The sequence below is a fragment of the Pelophylax lessonae genome, assembly GCF_965119305.1.
Source record: "Pelophylax lessonae genome assembly, chromosome: 6".
Lineage (NCBI taxonomy): Eukaryota > Metazoa > Chordata > Amphibia > Anura > Ranidae > Pelophylax > Pelophylax lessonae.
In genome coordinates, this window is record NC_138773.1 from 248028745 (window position 1) to 248050543 (window position 21799).

Consider the following 21799-nt stretch of genomic DNA (forward strand, 5'->3'; position numbering starts at 1 on the left):
CACAAAATATGGAAATGCAATTATTGTATTTGGGTCAAATCAAAATAAAAAGCATACATTAAGCACAATACGTACATCAAACATTTTGTGATAGGCATATACAAGGCATTGCACGTACACTCTTTAGAACTTTCAAACTAAACAACAACAAAGAATGCCATACGTTTGTTTTATAAGTGTAATCCTGCTTACCCAATACAGTGTTAATAAAAGACAATTCCCAGAACTGGGAATGTAAAATATTTCATTTCTCAAAGAAAAGTAAGAAAAAGGGAAAGAAAAAACGAAAACAATAGAACCCCTCTTGGGAACAGTAATATATGATGGAGTAACCCCTTGACAGCAGCCTGCAAAGTGAACAACCCTACACTCCACTATCCTTGAAGCAATCTGTCGCCCATCAGTCTAAACAGTGCCAATCTTGGAACTTTCAGCCAAGGTTGCCACATAGAATAAAATTTCTTGGGGGCGTTCCTATGTTGGTATGTTCGTTTTTCTTGTATAGGCATCTTGTTTACTTGGTCCACCCATTGTCTCCTGGTGGGTACTCGCGGAGTAATCCAATGTCTGGCTATGAGTTTTCCTGCTACATACAACAGCTGTAAAACAGCCGTATGAGCATTAGGAGTCAGGGCCTCCTCCTCCAGTGCCCCCAAAAGACAGACAATGGGATTCCTTGAGAGCACAACCCCCATAAACCTGGGAAATGGTATCCAGCACTTCCCCAAGTACCTAAATAGCTTCGGGGACCTCCAGAACATGTGTAATAGATCGTGCTCAAATTTAGGACAAAGGGGAGTGGATCTAGCACCCCATTTATGCAATTGCATCGGTGTCCTGTAGGCTCTGTGCAAGAAATATAAATGAGAAAGCTTCTGTGAGGCCGAAAACCAAGACCACGGGTCGGATGATAGACAGAGTGTCCATGTGTCATCGTCTATGACACCTAAGTCCCTCTCTCATTTCTCCGTGCATGGTAATGTAGACGAGTCCTGAAAGGTGCCTAGTAAGGTACAGTAACTCCTAGAGATCATCCCCCACCTACCTCCAGTCAGGAAGACATCCTGGATCAGAGGATGTTCCTCAAGACACAAGGTGGCCAATGTGGATTGTGAATTTAAGGCATGCCTTAGCTGCAGGTACTGATAAAATTGGTTGCGATGGAGTTTGAAATCTGTCTGTAGATCTCCCTATATGCCGATGATACCGTTTATTGACGGACCTGTATACAATTGATGTATAAAGTGGATTCCCTTAACCTCACAATCTTTAAATCCCCGAAGCTTCTGTAATTCTTTATATTTAGCATTGCGCCAGATGACTGTCTGTGATAGGAAACCTTGAATACCCAAAATACACTTAATGTAAGGCCATAGTTTTCCTAACATAGAGGTAGTGGGAACTGTTTTACTCAAGTGAGGGAACCAGGCTTCCAGATAGGACAAGGACGGAGTGCTCCGCGCCTGGGGGAAGAAGTAGGGACCGCACTGGATCGGAAAGATCCATACATTCCCAGCCGCCCATCTGCTGTAGTTGGGAAGCAAGATAGTAAGCCCTGGAGTCCCCCCACAGATCTTTACTTAATTGCAGTATTGACAAGCTAATACGCGCCACCTTTTTCCACCATATCAATTCCCGAAATTGAGAATCAATCTTCATAAACCATTTTCTAGGGATCCAGACTGGGGAGTTGTGAAATATATAAAGTAGCTGAAGGACACTAGTAGTTTAACCCACTTGATAAAGTTACATCCTAATCCCATTTGTTTCAAGACTTGCCAGAGGTAAGGCCACTCAACACTGTCGAAGGCCTTGGCGGCGTCAAGGGAAAGTATCGCTCTGTTTCCTGGGTTGTCTACAGGCACTTGTAAATTTGGGAAGAGTCGCCTAATATTCTGTGCTGTGGATCTAGCGGGGATAAATCCTGATTGGTCTCTGTGTACAAGTTTTTGAACAACTTCTGCCAGTCTGCTAGCCAGAACCCTAGCCAAAATGTGCCTATATGAATCAGGATTTTTATAAACTGGCCTCGAATATGTGCTTTCGCTGCATCTCACACTCAGGGGAGGACTGGGAAGGGGGGCAGGGTGGCAATTGCCCCCTGGGCCGCTCTGATGCTGGGTAAAAAGGCTGCACTCAGGGCTGGGTTAATGTAGGGACCAGACACTGTAAACAGCTGCTGGTTGCCACTACACAATGTTATATTTGCAGAGCTGCAGTGGAGCGGTATGAATGTGCAGAGTACGCTCCTGCACCCGGCTGGCACAATACTAACAGTCACTTCCCTGTCAGGCAGAGTGATCTCTGCCCGACAGGAGCTTCCTAGGCCCCGCCTGGCGTGATGTCATGTATTTTTGTCGCTAATAACATTAAATTAGGTTACCACATTGCATCATGTTTGTCTTGCTTCATAACATCAATCTCAATTATAAAACCAGGTGGGCATGGATGGTGAGCTGATTTGACGGTTTAATGGGCCACTTGACTGGACTTGCCCCCTAGGCCTAAGGCTGCCAGCCCTCCCCTGCTCACACTACATCCATCGGTGCAGTGCCGTCATTACAGGAGAAAAAGGTGGCAATAGCCGCCGGCTTCGGATCTCTTTGTGGAAACAGCAAAAGCCAAAAGGGATTTAGCTTCCAAAACCTAGGCTTGGGAGAGATTAGGATGACCATGTCCACCCAAAACTGAGAATGGTCCGACTCACCCCTAGGGTCATACCCAGAAGAGGTCAGTAACGAAATGAACAATGCATTACCCAGGCCAAGGTCTATTTCTAGAGAGCCCACCATGCGTAGCTAAAAAACCAAGAGTATGTTTTTGTGCTCGGGTGTCACATCCTCCACACATCCATCCAGCCCAGCTTCTTGAGGAAACGAGCGAAGGAGGTAAGTCCATCACGCCCAATTGGAGGACGCACCGAAGGAGGAAACTTATCATAGTCAGGGTCCAAATAATTATTGAAATCCCCCACTATCAGCAAAGGCACGTCAGTAAAATGTGTCACATAGCTAACCAGATGTCTAAGGATCTCAAAGGAGAAAGGGGGAGAAATGTAAACATTAGCTATGCAGACACAGACAACGAAAACGGTTGGGACTTTAAATGAGGTTTCGCCTATCTAGGGCTATATGCCTCCATCCCTATTCATGAACAAATTGGGGGAAAGGGGAGTATGAATAAAACGTAATGAGGCTATCGGCAGGGTATTGTAACATAATATAAAATATTATAAAATAATGTGCGAGTCCTTTCACAACATGGTAATAATGTAATACACAGAGCCGATGCCTCCGTTACCCCAAATAAGGGGCAAGGGTAAAAAGAAGGGGGCAGTTGGGACTTTAAATGAAGTGCATACCAATGGTTGGGATAGGTAATATGGCTAAAATAATTGTAAAAATGGGTCCAACAACATAGTAAAAGAAAACTCAACTCAATGATGCAGGTCATCAGCAATACAAATATCCACATGGAGCATGGGTACATACATATGGAAATAGATAACCGTTGCAGTGTAAACAACATAAAATAGATACATATAGAACAAATAATGACAAGCTGGTATAACAACTCCAAATTCGTAATATAGACAAACAGCAGAACTGATTACAAAAAATATATTAGATATGTTCACAACATAGAATATGGTAATTCCAGGTAATAAGGTAGTTGGATGTATGGAAAACATCATAGACTCGACGCGTTTCGTGGAGGCACATTGCCACTTCATCAGGAGTAGATGTTTTGTAAAATTCTAAAAAATATATATAATATATGCATAAGTAAAAAAGGATCATGTTAATGAATGCCAATTAGAATGAGGAGAAGAAGTAGGAGGAGGAAACGGGGGAAAAAAATTGACCCCCATTTTGACCCCAATCACTTACGTGTTTCCACGGTCTACTCATTTACACCTTTGTCACATTCACTTATAGCTTCCTCCCCTTTCTTATCACACTCTGTTTATGAGTAATATGACGCCCTTTACCTTATACAACTATCTTTATTTATGTTTACAATTATACTTATATGTATAGACAATATATATTTTTCCTTTACAGATACTGTGTACGTTCATATACTATGGGCTAGTCATATCTTATAACCTGGCACGTTTTCACCATGTTCTACATATGTCCTTTCTGCCCGCCTGCTGGTGCGCCCTCAGCTCCCATGGGGGACATGCTAGGTCCACACAATCTCAGTACCAATTTAATACCATTACGTAAGTGATTGGGGTCAAAATGGGGGTCAATTTTTTCCCCCGTTTCCTCCTCCTACTTCTTCTCCTCATTCTAATTGGCATTCATTAACATGATCCTTTTTTACTTATGCATATATTATATATATTTTTTAGAATTTTACAAAACATCTACTCCTGATGAAGTGGCAATGTGCGTCCACGAAACGCGTCGAGTCTATGATGTTTTCCATACATCCAACTACCTTATTACCTGGAATTACCATATTCTATGTTGTGAACATATCTAATATATTTTTTGTAATCAGCTCTGCTGTTTGTCTATATTACGAATTTGGAGTCTACGTAGGACCTCCGTGGGGGCGGGGGGTGACGGTGTAAGCGTAGGTAAGTTATTCCATGCTTCACTGTCAGCAGAGGTCATGCGACTTCTTGAACAATGGTAGTCTCTTGTTGCCCACCTTGTCTTAGAAGATAAATACAAATGTAGAAGGTAACACAAAGTCTCCAGTGAGAGAAACAGTTGTAGTCCTCCAGCAATTCAGGTAGCAGCTGGTCTTGGAGCCATGTCGGCCCGCAAAGATCTTTCCTCTCTATCTAGCCACTGTGTAGCATTCATGGGGCAGTCAAAAAAAGTGTACTTCTCCCCTCGCCACAACTCGAAGACGTGCTGGCTACAGCATTGCATACTGTAAGTTCAGAGCACTGAGGCATTTTTTGACGTCAACAAATGTTGCCCGCTGTTTTTGTAGTTCAGTGGAGAAGTCTGGAAATAGAGATATTTTAGAATTATCCATAGTTAGCTTATCGCCAGTTGTTCTGGCCGTAGATAGGATAACGAATATGTAAATAAATCCGTGCTTAGGATATGTTAAAACACAGATGCAACCGGCTGCAGCCTACCTCTATAACTATAATCCAAAGATATATAGTAGAGAAATGTAAAAGAAAAGGAGGTATATGGCGCTGCCTATAAATCACTAGTTAATAATATCGTGAACCCTAAATAAAGTGCAATAGTGTCAAAAAAAACTTAAAAAATGTAGAAAATTTAAGACTTCTTGAAGAATGTAAGGATATAAATAGTGGTGGTAATCTGCGAATAAATAATTATCAAAACAAGAGTGTATAATAAAAATTATGATGTGCTAGGTGCTATATTCTTGGTCCAGTGCCAGAACCTGGTGCCACCAGTAACCGTGCTTAATGCAATTCTATAAATCGCTACAATAAAAAGTGCGATTTTGTAAATCGCTACGGTGAATTTTATATTCCCAAGTGTAAACCTATAACTTAGTGCAGTAGTGCAATATAATATAGAATGTAAATATAAAAAGTGCTGTTAAATAAATAAATATAAATAACACAACTAGAATGATGAACTGGTATAGTGCAAAAAAATCATCAGTGGAAACACTATGTATGTTAAATCCAACTCATAGATTGCTGAATAAAAAATAGTCTAAAAATATGCAGTGTAAAATCAGCAGGGAACCACATATAAAGCCTAGATATTAAAATGTAGCAAAAATTTGTATCAAAAAATGGCCAAAAATATTGTAGCAAAAGAAAAAAAAAAAAAATATATATATATATATATATATATATATATATAGTCCAGCAGCAGTCCAATAGATTTTCTTCAAGTATATAAGAAACTTTTACAGTTTATTATAAGGTGCATGGATGATGTAGTATTCAAAGTGACTTCAGTGCAGGTGCCTTAATACGTTTCCTATGGGTGCCGAATACGGTGATCACTCTGTGCTCCCCGCACCCCCAGGACCGCACTTACCAGAAATAATTACCCATACGGGGGTGACAAGCCTTGATATAATAATTGGCTCTTATGCTCTTCGGATCACCCTTGGTCTCCCTGGACAGTCCTGCGAGCTATGGATGCTGTCCACTAGATGTCCTAGCTATAACTTGCCCGAGTCTGGTCTCTTTGCACCTTATTTACTGAGCCAAGCGGCGGACAGAGAACGGTAACATGTCCTAATAGTACATGCACATTTTTTTCCTGGAAAAGTAAACTTATCCTTTAAAGCGGAGTTCCACCCAAAAGTGGAACTTCCGCTTTAAGGCCTTGTGACAGGACACATTTGGCATGTCATTTTATTTGGGGGGAGCTCGAGCAGAAGTTCCCCTCTCCCCCTCCCTCCCTGCAATCTTCTGGGATACGTCACAGATTTGTTTCACCTTGGACATTTCTTGGGAATTTTCAAACACGGTTTGTTTTATTATATGTATTTTTTTGTCATATTGTGATATTCATTTTTCACTATATTTATGACCAATTTTTAAGCTTAGCGCTGCACTTTTTGTGAATATTGATGCTTTTCGGTCACTGTCTGTGAATCTTGTGCCAGCTGCTTTTTTATTTATCATTTTTTTCCAACGTTCCTTATTCGTTCATTTATTATCGCAGAAATACTCCTTATCTTTTTCATGCTGATAATCAGTGCATTGATAATCAGTGCATTGATAATCAGTGCAGTCCCATCAGCGATCCATGTTAACGATACTAGTCAGTGCCCATCAGTGATGCCAACCAGTGCTGTTTTTCAGTGCCCATCAGTGATGCCTGTCAGTGCCGTCCATAAAGGCTGCCATCTATCAGTGCAGCCTCATCAGTGAAGGTGAAAATTTACTTTTTTACAACATTTTGTAATAGAAGCGAAGAAAAAAAAATTTTCAAAACTTTGTCTTTTTTCATTTGTTTAGCAAGAAATAAAAAACCCAGTGGCAATAAAATACCACCAAAATAAAGCTCTATGCGTCAAAAAATATTTATAAAAATTTGGGTACAGCGTTACATGACCATGCAAATGTCAAAGAGTTACAGCGCTAAAAGCTGAAAATTGGCGTGGGCAGGAAACAGGTGAAAGTGGTTAATAAAATGCAATATTTAACTCCCTACAAACCAATATGAAGACAGACATAGACAATCTGCCCAGGTTGTACCCAGTCAGACAAATCCCTGTACAATATAGAAGTTTGTATAGTATATGACCATTACTGGAGTAATCCTATCACATTTCTCTATACAGAACTACAACAAGGACATGTGTGGAGGAGAGGAATCCCAGCTGTCAGTCCTGCTCACACATGCCTGCCTGGGAGAGACACAGGAAGCAGCATGCTCCCCTCTCTGCAGTCATCTGCCGCACTGACCTCTCACCCCACGCCGCCAGCCAATGGGATGGACGCACGCTGTGCGCGTCGCTCCGGTGGCCCCGCCCTTTCCGTCTCTGGGACGCCGGCTGGAGAACGTGCCTGGGAGCCCCTGGAAGCGCCGCTGTTCAGCATTCCCGGGAGTGACACGTGACTCGGAGCGGAGGTGAGGAGCCGTGTCCCCCGTGTGACGGGAGAGAGCAGAGTCGGGCTCTGTCCACGTGTCGTGGGTGTGTGCTGCCTAGGCACCGGCCACAGCCTCAGCTGCTGCACGAACCCTTAGCAGAGACTGTCACTCATTCATTGAATGGTGGCAATTGCCTTTGGCTGTGCTGAGTGAGGGCCGCTCGTTCAGTCATATAGCAGCTGCTGGGATTCTCATACATCCTGTATGGAAGGGATTGGCTGCCCATGCTGTACATTAGGAGGTCCTGCTCTGCTGTGCAGTGTCAGCTAGCCATTGGGCGCCCCCCCAAAGAAAATAACAAAATACACGTAAAATACCCAAAAAATACACTAAAAGTATTATTAGTGGACACAAACACAACATCACTGTGTAAATGAGGTGATGGCGGCTGTGCTGGAGGGGTGTATAGGCAGCCTGTGTTACTCTATATGGGCACCGCATGCATTTGGGGGCCCCACACCCATCTCTGTCCAATCAGGACCCACGGCTGTGTTCATACAACTGCTGCTTAGAGTAACCGGCATTTCCCAACTGCATGAACGCAGCGCTCATTCATACCACTAGAGTACCTTTGTGAACGAGCCCTTAGGACCGATTCACAGACTGGGGGGGGGGGGGGGGAGTAAAACCCCATGGTTGAGCTACACATTTACCACCAGCCGCTATGCACTTTAGCTTCAGAGGTAGGGGGTAGTACACATGCTGCAGCCAGAATTATACTCACTATTGAGTGTCACACATTAAAGTGAATGGCATTGCTCTGCAATTCCCCCGAAACCACGTGCTTGTGTGGGGTTGAAGGGGTTAAGGCAGATGGGGAGGAGGCAGTACAACACCTTCTGTCAAATGCATTTTCAAGAGTGATAAAAATGTGGTTTGCTTTTCAGAGAGCAAATCGGATGTGAACGACCCTTTTCTTTTTTTTTTTTTTTTTAAATAACTTTACTTTTTTGTTTTTGTTTATTTTTTGCCAGCCCTGTTTGGAGGCTTTGGTGAAATATCAGCGGTTTAAACACACCCTGATGATGTCTTACCTTAGACAAAAAAGGGTCTGAGTAGACAGATTCCTCAGTCCCTTGCACTGCAGGTGAATGAACAGGAAGCACGCCATACAGAGGCTTCCTGTTCATTTACAATCTGAATTATAGTAAACAGTTTACTATGATTTGGTTATGAATGAACACAGGAGGGATCAATACCGATCGCTCGCTGAGTCCATTCAAGAAAGGAAGGGGGCAGTAAACATGACATATTTACCTCTCTGCATCCTTAAAAGGGGGGGGGGGGCACACAGAGGGTTTGGAACAGAAGAAGGGGTGTGCAAATCCTGAAATGTGATTTAACTGTGGCTTTTCCTACAGCTTCCCATCTTCTCTCTCCTGCCAGTTTTCAGCTGCTGCAGGGGGTTCGGTTTCTGCGATAAGGCAGTACATCTGACCCTCCTGCATGTAAGGTTGCTGGGCCCCCCCTGTTGAACTGATTGGCCCTGGGCTCCGTAGCAAAAGGTCAACTGTACTGCCCTATCGGTGGCCTTGGATAGGAGTGATCAAGAATCGCTTGCAACGTTCACATGCTGTCTGCAGTGCAAACAATTGTAAGCACGCAATCAGGTTAAGACAAGGCTCAACAAATCCCAGGCGCCAGGTCGCCCCACATTCTTGTCCTCGGCTCCCCCCACAGTTCTGTCCTCGGCTCCCCCCCACAGTTCTGTCCTCGGCTCCCCCCCACACTCCAGTCCTCGGCTCCCCCCCACACTCCAGTCCTCGGCCCCCCCCCCCCACATTCAGTCTTCAGCACTGTTTAACTTAATCACTCTCACTGTCCTACCTTACACAGACCGCTCGGAGGGAGACATGCTGTGCTGTTTGGTTGGAGGTGGGCGTTGGAAGATTGGACCTGGAGGGGAAGTAGCTCCCCCCTGCCTTTGCTGGGCTGGCGGACCAGCTGGTCCAGGGGCTGCAGTTTTTCTGTGATGCCTCTTTGGATGCGGCTCCCCTAGTGGCTCGGCTCTGTTTCGGCAGTGGTCCTTCGGCGTGTCTTTTGGCTCAAATGCTAGTCTGCGGACCAGACTTCTAAAATGTCCTTGACTGATCTTTCCTTTCAAGGAGATCGCCCTTTTTGGTGCTACCCTGGATGACATCATTAAAGGTCTCATGGGGGAAAGAGTACTTTTCTTCCTCAGGCTACTAAGTGCAAGGACCCTCATCGTAGACGTGGGCCCTCCTCAGCTCATAAGAAGTTATTTCGTCCTTCAAGGTGGACTGACAAGGGATCGGAGCCTTTGGGGCCTCCTCTGGAGGATCTAAGCGAACTTGGTCTGGCAAGTCAAGTGCGGGCTTCTCCAGACCCACGGACAAGGCCCCTTTAGCATGAAGGTGCGCCCTCATCTGTATCTGGGGAGAGGACACGTCTTGGCTGGTTCCCGGACCCATGGACTCCCCTGGTACAATAACAAGAGAGTCCACTAGGACATTCGGTCTGGCTAAAATATTTCGTTCTTATCCTCCAGAAAGGTTACGCCTTCATACGTGTGACTGTCCTGGTCCGCCTACAGGCTCTTTTTGGGGTGATTTTACTTTAAAGGGTGACTATCCCGGTTCCGACTTTGGAATGCTTTTAGGGTTTTACTCAAACCTGTTTACAGTCCCCAGGAAGGAAGGCAAGGTGCGTCCAATTCTGTACCTCAAGGCGCTGAACTACTTTGTACTGGTGCAGAAGTTCAGAATGAAGTCCGTTCGCACGGTGGTGGCTTCTCTGCATCAGGGGGATTTTCTTGCCTCCATCGACATCAAGGACGCTTACCTTCACATTCCAAATTGTGTCAGTCTCCAGCGCTTCCTCCGCTTTGCCTTGGGAGGGGAGCATTATCAGTTTGTGGCGTTACCCTCTGGTCTCGCCTCTGCTCCTCGGGTCTTCACAAAAGTGTTGGTCCCCGTGCTAGCATTGTTATGCCAATGGGGGATCGCGGTACTGGGCTACTTGGATGGCAACCTTCTGCAAGCGGAGTCTCCTACTGCTCTGGTGGAAAACCTTGAATACACCAAACGAGCTTGAGGAAGTTTGGCTGGATTCTGAATTTTCATATGTCTGCTCTAGTTCTAAACTCCAGAAACTGCAGGCTGCAATTTGTCTCCTGCTGTCCAGCAGATGGTCATCCCTTCGGACTTGCATGCGGGTGCTGGGCCTGATGTTGTCTACCTTCGAGGCTGTTTTGTTTGCACAGTTCCATTTGAGGTCAAGGGAGATTCCGGCCAAATGGGACGAGAATCCGCAGTCTCTGGACAATCAGATCCGGCTTAGCCAGGGAAAGAAAGAGTCCCTGATATGGTGACTTTGTGCTTCGGCTGGGCAAATCCTTCCTCCCCTTGTATTTGACAGTGGTCACCACAGATGCCAGCCATACCTGGCTAGGTAGGTGTCCTCGGCAAAAAATTCTGCTCAGGGGGCCTGGACGCTGGAAGAGTCCAGACTACTGATCAATATCCTTGAACTCCGAGCAATCAGACCGTGCCTAGAAAATTGGACGGATCGTCTTCAGGGATGTCCAGTGCGCATTCAATCGGACAAAGCCACGGCCGTGGCTTGTGTCAATCACCAGGGGGGGCACGAGAAGTGTCCTGACGGCTATAGAGTTAGCCAGCATTCTAAGGTGGGTAGAACTTTTAATTCCAGTCCTCTCTGCCATACACATTGCAGGGGTGTTAAACTGGCAGGTGGATTACCTCACTCAGCAGGCGCTGGACCAAGGGGAGTCGTCCCTTCATCCGGGGGTGTTTCATCAGTTGTATCCCTGGTGGGACATCTCTGAGGTGGATCTGTTGGCGTCTCCGCTCAACAGAAAGGTGCAGAGGCTTGTGGCTCAGTCACAGGATCCTCTGGTGGACACAGATGCGCTGGTGGCCCCCGTGAGGTCAGTATCCTCTGATTTACGCCTTCCTTCCTCATAAGCTTCTGCCAAGACTTCTACGCAGGAGCGAGGGATCCCTAAGGGATTCCGGTCATCTTGGTGGCCCCGGACTGGCCTTGCCGGGCTTGGTATGCCGGTCTGGTGCGGCTGGTCGCCAATGTTCCTTGGAAGTTTCCTCTCAGGGAGGATCTGCTGTCCCAAGGACTGATCTTCCATCCTGCTTTACAGTCGCTGGCTTTTATGGCTTGGCTATTGAATGCCAGGTACTGATGAATAGAGGTTTGTCTGAGTCAGTGATTCCAACGCTGTTAAAAGCTAGGAAATATACTTCTAGGAATATCTACCATCGTACGTGGAAGACGTACATTGCGTGGTGTAAGTCTCTTGGGGCTGGAGCTAGGAGTCTCTGCCTTCATACACGCGGAAGGCGTACACATATCCAGTGGTGCTTTCACAGAGCTTTCTGAGCTTCAATCCATACCTTGCCCTCTTACTGGGAATGTACTGCTTAAATCCCAGTCGGCCTGTGAAATGGACCAGGGATTCGTCCACAGAGATGCTCTGGTCAGGGGCATAAAGTTCAGGAAACCTCTTAGAAAAAGAATGAATTAGGAGGCGAATTTTATATAGTTTGTCAAAATTGGGATGATCTTGGGGAGGGCACTGCGAGTTATCGCTGAAATGCAGGAAGCGCATTATCATGTCATAACGGGACCTGGACATGACAGCTGAAAAAATTGGCATGGGGTTGGTAGACCAAAAAGCATGCAATTCGTTTATTGTAAGGCCCAAAAACAATCAAAGCTCCTCTACTGTTAGACATCTCCTTTCGAAAGGATAGGCATAGCATGAGTTGGGTTTGTTCTCTATGTACTGTCGGGCATTTGTTTGGTCCACGATGCTTTGAAGTAACTCGTCAGGGTAAATCAAATTAAAAAAATCAATCGCAGAAAAGTTTTCCATGTTGACCTGCACCGGAAGATGAGTTTGTTCCCTAATTCTTTGGGTCTGGCGTGAAATTCCAGGGCTTGTACTGGGCCTTTCCTCCTGGGGTCTAGCTCCCTTGGCATTTGCTGATTGGCCATTGGGGTGTATGGTGCTGCTGGTGGCTGCTTGATCTTCAGAGCATAGTCTTTTAGGGCAGGCTGCTTCCTCCTCCAACTCGGTTGCCGATGTACTGCCTTCAAACGGCTCGAATTCTGAAACTGATTCGGAACTGGAATCGGATAGTGAGAGCTCCCCGCTGCTCTCATCTGTCAGGCTTAGAATTTGATATGCCTCTTCGGTAGCAAAAACTTTTTTGGCCATGGTGGCTGTATAACGGGTGGCACTGATGGGCTGCATGACAGGTAGTGATGGGCTGCACGTCAGGTACTTGGGTGCTCTGATAAACTGGCGACCGTTATTCTGATGAAGGAATGTGAAGATAGCATGATCCCCCCCCCCCCCCCCGTCATTTCCTTCTTGTGTGATTGGCTTACTGATTTTCCCAGAGTCAGGTTTTGCCATTCCCTGCATCAAAAATTTCATTTTTGGTTGATATACTCCCAAAGTGAAATCTTGTCTAAATGGATGCAGACCCTGCCACTTTCCTCATTAGAGCCTCAGAAGTGCAACAACTGATCGATAATTATAAAATCACTTCCATTTATCTTCATTTTGCATCACCTTCTGCCAACCAGACCACAGTGTCCCTTGCTTCTGTACTCAGTGATCTATGCAGAGTCCTGTGTACAAAAGCAGTTTGCACCCACACTGACCTAAACCGTATGCCCAGGACTACCTCTTTCCAGGCATGGTATGCTTAACCATTTCCGTGCACGGTTCTGGGCACTAAGACTACATAAACAAACGACCAAGGGGGTAAGCCAGGCACGGGTAAAACTGCCAGTGCGCCCTTGCCAACAGAACTTTAGAGCAAGACCCTTCCTAGAAAAAACAGTCTGTACAACAAGATTGTAATTGTAGAATTAAATAACAGCCTGTGACTCCTCTGCAATTGTAACTCCCAGAAATGTCAGAAAACATTTGTGTTCCTCCAGTAATCCTCTCCCACTGATGTTCCAGTTCAGAATATATATTAGAAGTGGTGAATTTGGGGAACCCATGGCAACCTTTCTTCCCTAGACCAATGTATGAGATCTCATAGCGGAGGTGTGATCAGCATCTGGCTTGTGTCTGGATCGGACTTCATACTTCTAACCACTCCTTGTTTGGCTGGAAATGTACTCTACGGATGTCTGTCACTGCAGATTAAACCAGCAGGCATAACCTCTGGGAAGAAACGGAAGAATCATTTGAAAGCGTTTAGGATACAATTCCCTGCCAAAAATAAGGCAAGCGTTTCTGAAATAAAAAAAAAATGAAAGGATGAGTCCAGTCAAAATCTAACTTATGCTAAACCTGCTCTGTGCCACATTCTAAGACTATTCTATCTAACCCTGTAAAGCAAAAATCACTGTACTTACCTATTCTGCAACCGATCCGGTCCCACGCTGAGCTGTCAGTGGCGGCTTCAGCGTGGTGGCGGGTGCAGGAGAGGCACTCGACAACATAAGCCCCATAGTAAATCTATGGGTGACATCACTTCCCAGGCATTTCACAGCCGTAGTTGGTCCTGTCCTGCATAGAGCTTCCGTCGCTGGAGACCGGACCGGGTGTCGAAAAGGCAAGTACAGCGATTTTTGCTTTACAGGGTTAGATAGAATATATAAAGTAAACGTATATAGCGCTTGAAATAACGTGTAAAAAAAAAAAAAAGTGAATCTTAAATCAATAAAAACATGATTCTAAAAGAGAAATATGTGAGAATGTCCAGGGAAAGGCTACGTCACCACGCTCCCAAGCCGGCTCTACCATACGAATGCTGCTGCGTTTTGGTTTCTACTGATTTTTGGAGATTGTGACCTGTCTGATTATCTTTGTTTTACTGTAAGTGCACGACCTTTTTAAATAAATGCAATATATTTTAAACAAAATTACGCTATGTTCTATTGCAGCCTTTTTCAACCAGGGTGCCGTGGCACACTGGTGTGCCTTCTAGACTCTTCAGGGGTGCCTTGGCAAAATGCTTAAAAGTTGCCCAAAAATTGTCAACAAACCATTGGGTGGATCAATGCTGCCTTTTTTGTTTCACAAAGCCACATAGCTTTAATGTGTAGCATTACAAGTTTGGGAGTTTTGTTGGACAGCTACTAGTGTCCCAACAACTAATCATCGATGGCGTATGTTGATCAGAAGGATGCCAGGCACCTGACAACATCGTTGTTTGCCCCTTACCTTCCCCTCTGTCATCACTGTGGTCACGTTAGCTGATTGAGGTAGAGAAACTGGGGCAGTAGGGGTGGGACTTTATGGGCAAGTGAAAATGTATGCAAGGATATAAATAAAAATTAATTTATTGAAAAAGATTTAATATAGAATTAAATTCAAATATAGTTGTGTATTTGTTAGTGTTGGGTTATAGACCCAAAGTGAGTAGGTGAAATAAAGTTTTGGAACGTTTTGTGACAAGTGTAGAAGGGTGACTTTATTGGGATATTTGTCTCTGTTTTTCCATGCTTTGAGGCTTGGAATGGTGGTCAGAGAGATTCGTGCGTATCTGATATCAAAAACCCCCACATATATAAAGGGAAGGAGGCAGACAAATACTTTTTCAGCTTCTCTAGAGATAAAAAAAAACCCCAACAAGAAACTGGGGCAGAAGAGAAAAGCTGGAATGCTAGTCGGTACCAGTGTGCAAAGGTACATTGCATTTTTAAGAATAAATAATCTCTAATAATGGATGTCCCACATGTGTGCATGCTACTCATTTTGTTAAACCACCAATTTAGGTTTTTACATTTTAGAATGGTGTGCCTCAAAATTGTGCAAAATTTTAAAGGGTGCCTTGACAGAAAAAAGGTTGAGAAACACTGTTCTATTGTAATTCTATTATACATGTGGTTCCTATGTGCCCTCTCTGCGAGCTTACCTGAATAGCCGTGTCTGACGATCTCTACCTGGTGGTCTACAACTTTTTACAAGTGCAATTTGGCTTCTCCATTAATTTGGGTGGCCACCAGCCTCTGGTAAGCAGCCAATTGCTCCTGTTTGTACTCCACTGGTGGCTTCTTCTCATCTGTCTTGAGAGGATTAACACTTTCATCTGCATGCTGGGACTTGTGGTTCTCCTCCAAACACAAGTTTTTTTTTTTGGATTTATCTTTTTTTTTCTTATATATGGACTTTCTCACATATTTCTCTTTAATAGTTGGTTCACACTGGGGCGGTACGACTCTGTACTACTTCGGGGGCGACTTGTGCATTCCCATGCACCACGACTTCGGAACGACTTGCATGGTCTTCACATAATGGAAGTATATGCAAGTCGCTCCGAGGTCGCCCCGAAGTAGTACAGGACCCTTTTTCTAAGTGTATTAGAACGGGTCCTGTAGCAGTCAATGGACCGCGAGGGAGCACGACTAATCAGGCTGACAAGTCGCGCTAGTGTGAATCGAGTCTTAGAATCATGTTTTTATTGATTGAAGAGTCACTTTTTTTACACATTATTTCAAGCGCTACACGTTTACTTTATATATTGTTTGGACTTTTTTATATAGGTCTGTGTTAGCTGCTTTATTATTGACATTTTTTATCACATCATGGAAATGTTACACATTTAGCGCAGAATTTCTTTGTTTCTTAGGGTTAGATAGAATAGTCTTAGAATGTGGCAAAGAGCAGGTATAGCGTTAGGTTTTTACTGGACTACACCTTCAACATTTCTAAATAAAAATTAAAACAAAATTCTAAAATCGGTTACAAGGTAAAATTCTTTTCAGTGACATAGTGCACAGTGCCGCACAGTAGAACGTTCCTAGAAGGGATTCAGCTCTGGCAGTGTGCCACACATGATGCTGTCAGTTGGCTATATTGATGGCGTCAGGTGTCATGTTTAGAAAGTGACTCCTCAGCGTATTCTTTCTGGGGCTGCACTCTGCCCCTCTCATATTATTAGCCTGTAGGGTGTCTGTTCTGCAGCTTGCAAATTGGTTTTAGGAAATCATTAGTTTTAAAATGAGAACCATTTAACCCTGGATTAAGTGCTGTGGAGTGGACCACTTGGTTTCATATTGATAAGGCCTTAATGTGATGTAGCCATGGCTCCAAAAAAGGTATACTGATTATTGCCATGTATTAATATAAATTGGCTGCCTTGGAGAATGATGAGTGTTTTGGCTTACATTTTAGATGCCTCCTAAGAAAGTAGACGATGGACCAAAACAGCATCCCATTATTGGACGATTTGGGACCTCTCTGAAGATTGGTATAGTTGGACTACCTAATGTGGGGTGAGTTAATCATGGGTCTCGTTTTACCTTTTTAGCGGTATTCCAGTGATTGGGATTGAGGGGGTAGACCAGTGGTGGTCAACTTATGATGTATGCGGCCCTTGACATTACTGAGGGCCACCTATAAAACTCTGTATGTGTAATTCTACAAAAGACTGTCAGAAAATGTGGACAAGCTGTAGGTGTCGTCGTGGAAATGTAACAGAACTGGGGGCATGTTTTTACACCAAGACATACATTTTTATGCAGTTAAAGAAACTTCTTGCATGAACTTAAAGTTGTAGAAAACCAAAAATGTAATATATTGCGGCTTACAATTACTTTAATTTGGTGGCTGCATTCGTGGTTTTAAGTTTTTCTTTTTTGCTTGCACCTGATTACCTAATTACCTGGACAGTAACACATTCCCTGTCTTAGGGTGTTTCCACTCTGGATGGAGGAGCCACCCTTGAACAGCAGCATTGTTAATCTGGGGAGAGGGTTGTGTTTCAGCGGTCCCCAAGCTTTTTGGTGCCAGTGACTGTTATTGTGTGGCCAATTTTTTCAGGGGGGGTGGGGGGTTGTGGTTCCTGGCTCGTGGCGATGGGGGCCTGGGTGATATTGTTGCCATTCACTGATTTTTAACAGGAATCTCTGCGCAGTCAAACCTCTTTGCTAATGATCTGTATTTACGTCTGCCACTCATCTCCTGCTTTGCGCTTAGAATGCAGGGCTAATATATTTAATTGCCGCACATCAGGGGATCAGTGGGGCCGCGAGCGAGTGAAGCTCCGCCCCCTGCCAATAAGTGCTCTCCTCCTGACGCCCCAGGGCCCAACAAACACATACAGGTTTCCTGCTGCCGACCAGACAAGAGCCAGAGCCCCGGGCGGCAATACAAGCGGCCACTAATAGAGATTGAGCTACCACCAACCTTCAACCACAATGCCTGATCCCCAACATGTCACGGACCGGCATTGGTCCGGGGGTTGGGGACCCCTATGTTAGATGACCCAGCAGATTTAGAAGGACTTGACTAACAAATTGACACATTAATTAAACCTTTTTAGCAGTTACAGGACAGTGTTTTTTTTTCCTCATTTGGATAAAGGTTTTACATAATTGAGCAGAAGCTGATCATTGTAAGCACCCCTGTCAGCGTTACATGGTTTGTCTCCACCAAACTGAATATAGAATAACAGATTTATTGGCCAGATTACCAGATGAAAATAAGGAAATTAAAGCCTAAGAAAGAAAACTATTGCAGCCACCACATTTAAGCATTGGTTAGCTGCAATATGATTTTTATTTATTTTTTGGTTTGGGATTAATAGCGCTTTATTTTTGGCGAGTAATCGTGGTAGGCTGGGAAATTTTATATACATGTGATAGACGGGATGTCAACAGAGATCACGGGTTGCCTATAGAGACACAATCCCATCCCAGTCCCACCTTGATCATGTGGTTATCATTTTATGATTCAGTTCACCATTAGTGCCCTGATCTTTTACAGTAAAGAAGAGAAATGATGGTACTTTGAGATGTAGACGGGAGGATAGTTATAAGTGATGGTAGAATTATACTTACTGTTCCTGGAATCAGAGCACACTTCGGTTTCTGCAGTTTCTTCACTCCATAATCTGATTCTGATTTCCTCAGCTTGATTGTTGTAGCAGTTAATGTTGGCAGCTGTTTACACTGTTTCTAATGTCAGAGCTTGGGGAAGTCAGGAAAGGTGATATTTATAGTACCGCAAGGCAGGGCTATATTAAAGTGGGGGTATTAATAAAGGGGTTGTAGTTCTAGAGGAAACTACCACCAGAAATTCTACCAATAGTATTTAAAATCAGTACCAAGAAACCTAAAGTGAACCTTTCACAAGAGAAACCAATTTTTTTTGCCCCTGACCTTGGAGAATAATGCAGTTAATTTCTGACTTTTTTTTGACTTTTCTCCTCTGCATAGTGCTTCCAGGTAGTGACACAAATGACTGATTCTAGTTGGTCTGAGTAATATCCAGAAAACTAGCATTTTCTGGAGATCAGCAGTGGAAGCCCCTATGTTTTATTTCATTAAGATTTTCTTTATAAGGAACCTTTGTAACTTTGTACCTTTGTAACTTTGTAAAGAAATGTGGGCACTGCCTATGTGGTATAGTTCTTGAAGGTGCATGCTCTGCAGTTGTCTTTCCTCCTCTTCCCACACTACTTTGCACCATGTTGCCTTAGCACACAGGTTTGTTAAATTGTGTTGGGGTGCCTTTCAAAATGAATAACGTTGCAGCATAGCAATGCACTTATGGTATGTTGCCACATGCTTTGGTAATACGCTTGTTGCCTCAATGAGCATACTGTATGTGAACAGGCCCTGTGAGTCACTGACCTGCAATAGGCCCGTGAACATGTGGTGCAGGGACAACTGCAAGGCCTATGCTTGTTCACCTACTTATGATCCCTTTTATTCTATTATTACAATGATGATAGTAATTTATGCCAACTAATTCACCCATAGCTATTGGTTTAAATTGGTGCATGGGGGGAGGGGCAGCAGCGGTATCCCACGGTACATAGTCTACAATATAACTCAGGCTTAAGTTGGCCTGTAAGCCTTTTTTAAAATGGTTCAAATTGGTGTATATGGATGTGAGTAGTGTATTTATGATGAGCCACCTGTAGTTTAGTTGTATGAGAGAGGTATCCTACATATACCCTGGAATTCAAATTCATAGACATCCCTTAAGAATCTGTCTCCCGTCAGTGATCCAAATGTAACAGCCTGGGACAGATTAATGTAACTGTGGGTATGCTGTAAATGTGAGGTCTCCAAACTGCAACCCGGGGCCGGGGGCAAGATATGGCCCTTTGCTTGCTTATATCCGGCCCTTGAGGCTTATTCCTTTCACTGTCAGAAACAGTGGGGCGTAGTTCCTGCCATTGACACCGACAGTGGGGTACTTATTCCTCCCACTGACCCCAATGATAGGACACTGTATCCCACTGACATCAGCGAGCGGTGGGACACTGTTCCTCCCTCTGACTTCCAGCAATACCAGGACATTTCCTACTCCTACTGGCCACAGTCTGCCCCCCCCCTAAAGTAAACTGGCCCTTTGTTTAGAAAGTTTGGAGACCCCTGGTGTATATGACTCTATTGCAGAATTGCCTGAGACAGATTCCCCCCCCCCCCCCCCTAAAGTTTGAAGGACAGTAAACTGGCCCTTTGTTTAGAAAGTTTGAAGACCCCTTGTGTATTTGAATCGGTTACAGAATTGTACGAGACAGATTTTTGTATGTGACAAAATACTAACACCTGCAATGCAGTTAACTCCTGGAAGTGGTCATATGTTTCTCTTCTTTTCTTATCACAGATATAATTGGTGTTTTCCTAATTTGTCGTAATCCTAGTGCCAGATTGTAAAAGTTAGGAATTACCTGAGTTTGTTGCAGGTTAGGAAGTAGAAAGAAAGCTTGTCACATGGCTTTTATGAATTTGGCGTAGGACTTTCTAGCAAGGCCAGACCACCAGAGTGTTGCAAGGGCATTAATAATTTGCCCCTATAATTGGCCAATATATAGTTGGGGATGAGTGCAAAGAATATGCAAAGTAAGGTTGATGTTCTAGGGACAGAGTCCGTTCACTTAACAAAATTAGGGTTCACTTAGCCTCATAAATACCATGAAATAGTGTTTTGTTTTGAATGGCCAATCATGCAAAAATTACAATTACCGTATTTTCCGGCGTATGATGACTGGGTGTATAAGAGGACCCCCCTAATTTTCAAGTTAAAACATAGGTTTTGGGCTATACTCACCGTATAAGACTACCCCCCTTCCGAAGCAAGGCAACACCATTGAAAAACATCGGATTTCTCATAGATCTCCATTCTCCAAGGTACCCCAAGTACTGTAATGCATGTAATCTCTCATATTATCTCCAAGGTACCCTAAGTATTACCAGTAGATGTAATCTCAAGGTGCTGGCTTTGCGGGAATCCTGTACCGGTATACCGTATGTACCGTAGCGTCTTGAGAGATTACATCTACCGTTAATACTTATACTTAGGTTACCTTGGAGATATTATACTCGGCGTATAAGACGACCCCCCATTTTTGGGGGATTTTTTTGAGGTTCAAAAGTAGTCTTATACGCCAGACAATACAGTATTTTGTTATCTAAGGATTGAAGTGAGCAAACTTCACTTATTCACTGAACTCCATAAACTTTGCCAAATGAACAGTTTCTCTTCCTTTTAGTAAATCCTCAATATTTGGGATAGGTACTGATAGCCCTTTTCCATCATTTAAGCCACGTTATGATTTGATTTATGGCTGTTGTGGATCTTGATTAAGGTGTTTGGTTACACCTTTATGTATAGCCCACTTCAGCCTCTATAATTGTCTCTCACTTAAAATATTTAACTTTTTGCAGCTGTGTTAATTGCAGCATTGGCATGATAATTGATGTGTTGATAATTTTATATAAAATTGTCTTTCGGTCATTGTAGATAATATTGTGTGACAGTGAATCACATAATATATATTTCTCCATTTTCACCCATATAAGTAGTGTGGGAACCAGCTTCAAACAGTAGAGTATTGAAGTGACAATAAAGACTGTCATTTAAAAAACAAAAAACAAACCAGTTATACCTAACTGTTCTGTGCAGTGGTTTTGCACAGAGCAGCCCCAATCCTCTCCTGGCTCCTCCCTGTTGACCCCTTGATACCTGCTTGCTAGGGGGGCACTGGTGCGTGCTCTCTCCTGAGCCTGGCTGTATGTGTCCATAAGACACACAGAGCCACGGCTCAGCGCCCTCTGCTCTCAGCCAAGAGAAGAGGGAGTCCTGGGACAGCAGAGTCCCTCGTGCACCTCGGTGTATTAGGGGGGCTGTGGGGGGAGCAGCACACAGGTTTTTTTAACCTTCATTCCATGTATAGAATGCATGAGGATAAAAAAACCTTCAAGCTTCACAACTACTTTAAGGATGCAGCCACTTGCTTAAAGCAGAATTA

The 21799-nt window shown here is 44.0% G+C and overlaps 1 protein-coding gene across 2 annotated transcripts in view; it reads left to right on the plus strand.

Moving 5' to 3' along the window:
* The first annotated feature begins 7411 nt into the window (after positions 1-7411).
* Positions 7412-21799, plus strand: part of OLA1 (Obg like ATPase 1) — a 406076-nt gene continuing 391688 nt past the window's right edge. The window contains exons 1-2 of one of the 2 annotated variants that reach the window (XM_082262049.1): positions 7412-7547; positions 16708-16808. In XM_082262049.1, coding sequence (XP_082118175.1) covers positions 16708-16808 — 101 coding nt within the window. In that variant the 5' untranslated portion in view covers positions 7412-7547. Of the gene's footprint in view, positions 7548-16476; positions 16632-16707; positions 16809-21799 lie in introns of those variants that run through there. The other variant, XM_082262048.1, reaches the window with a different exon arrangement.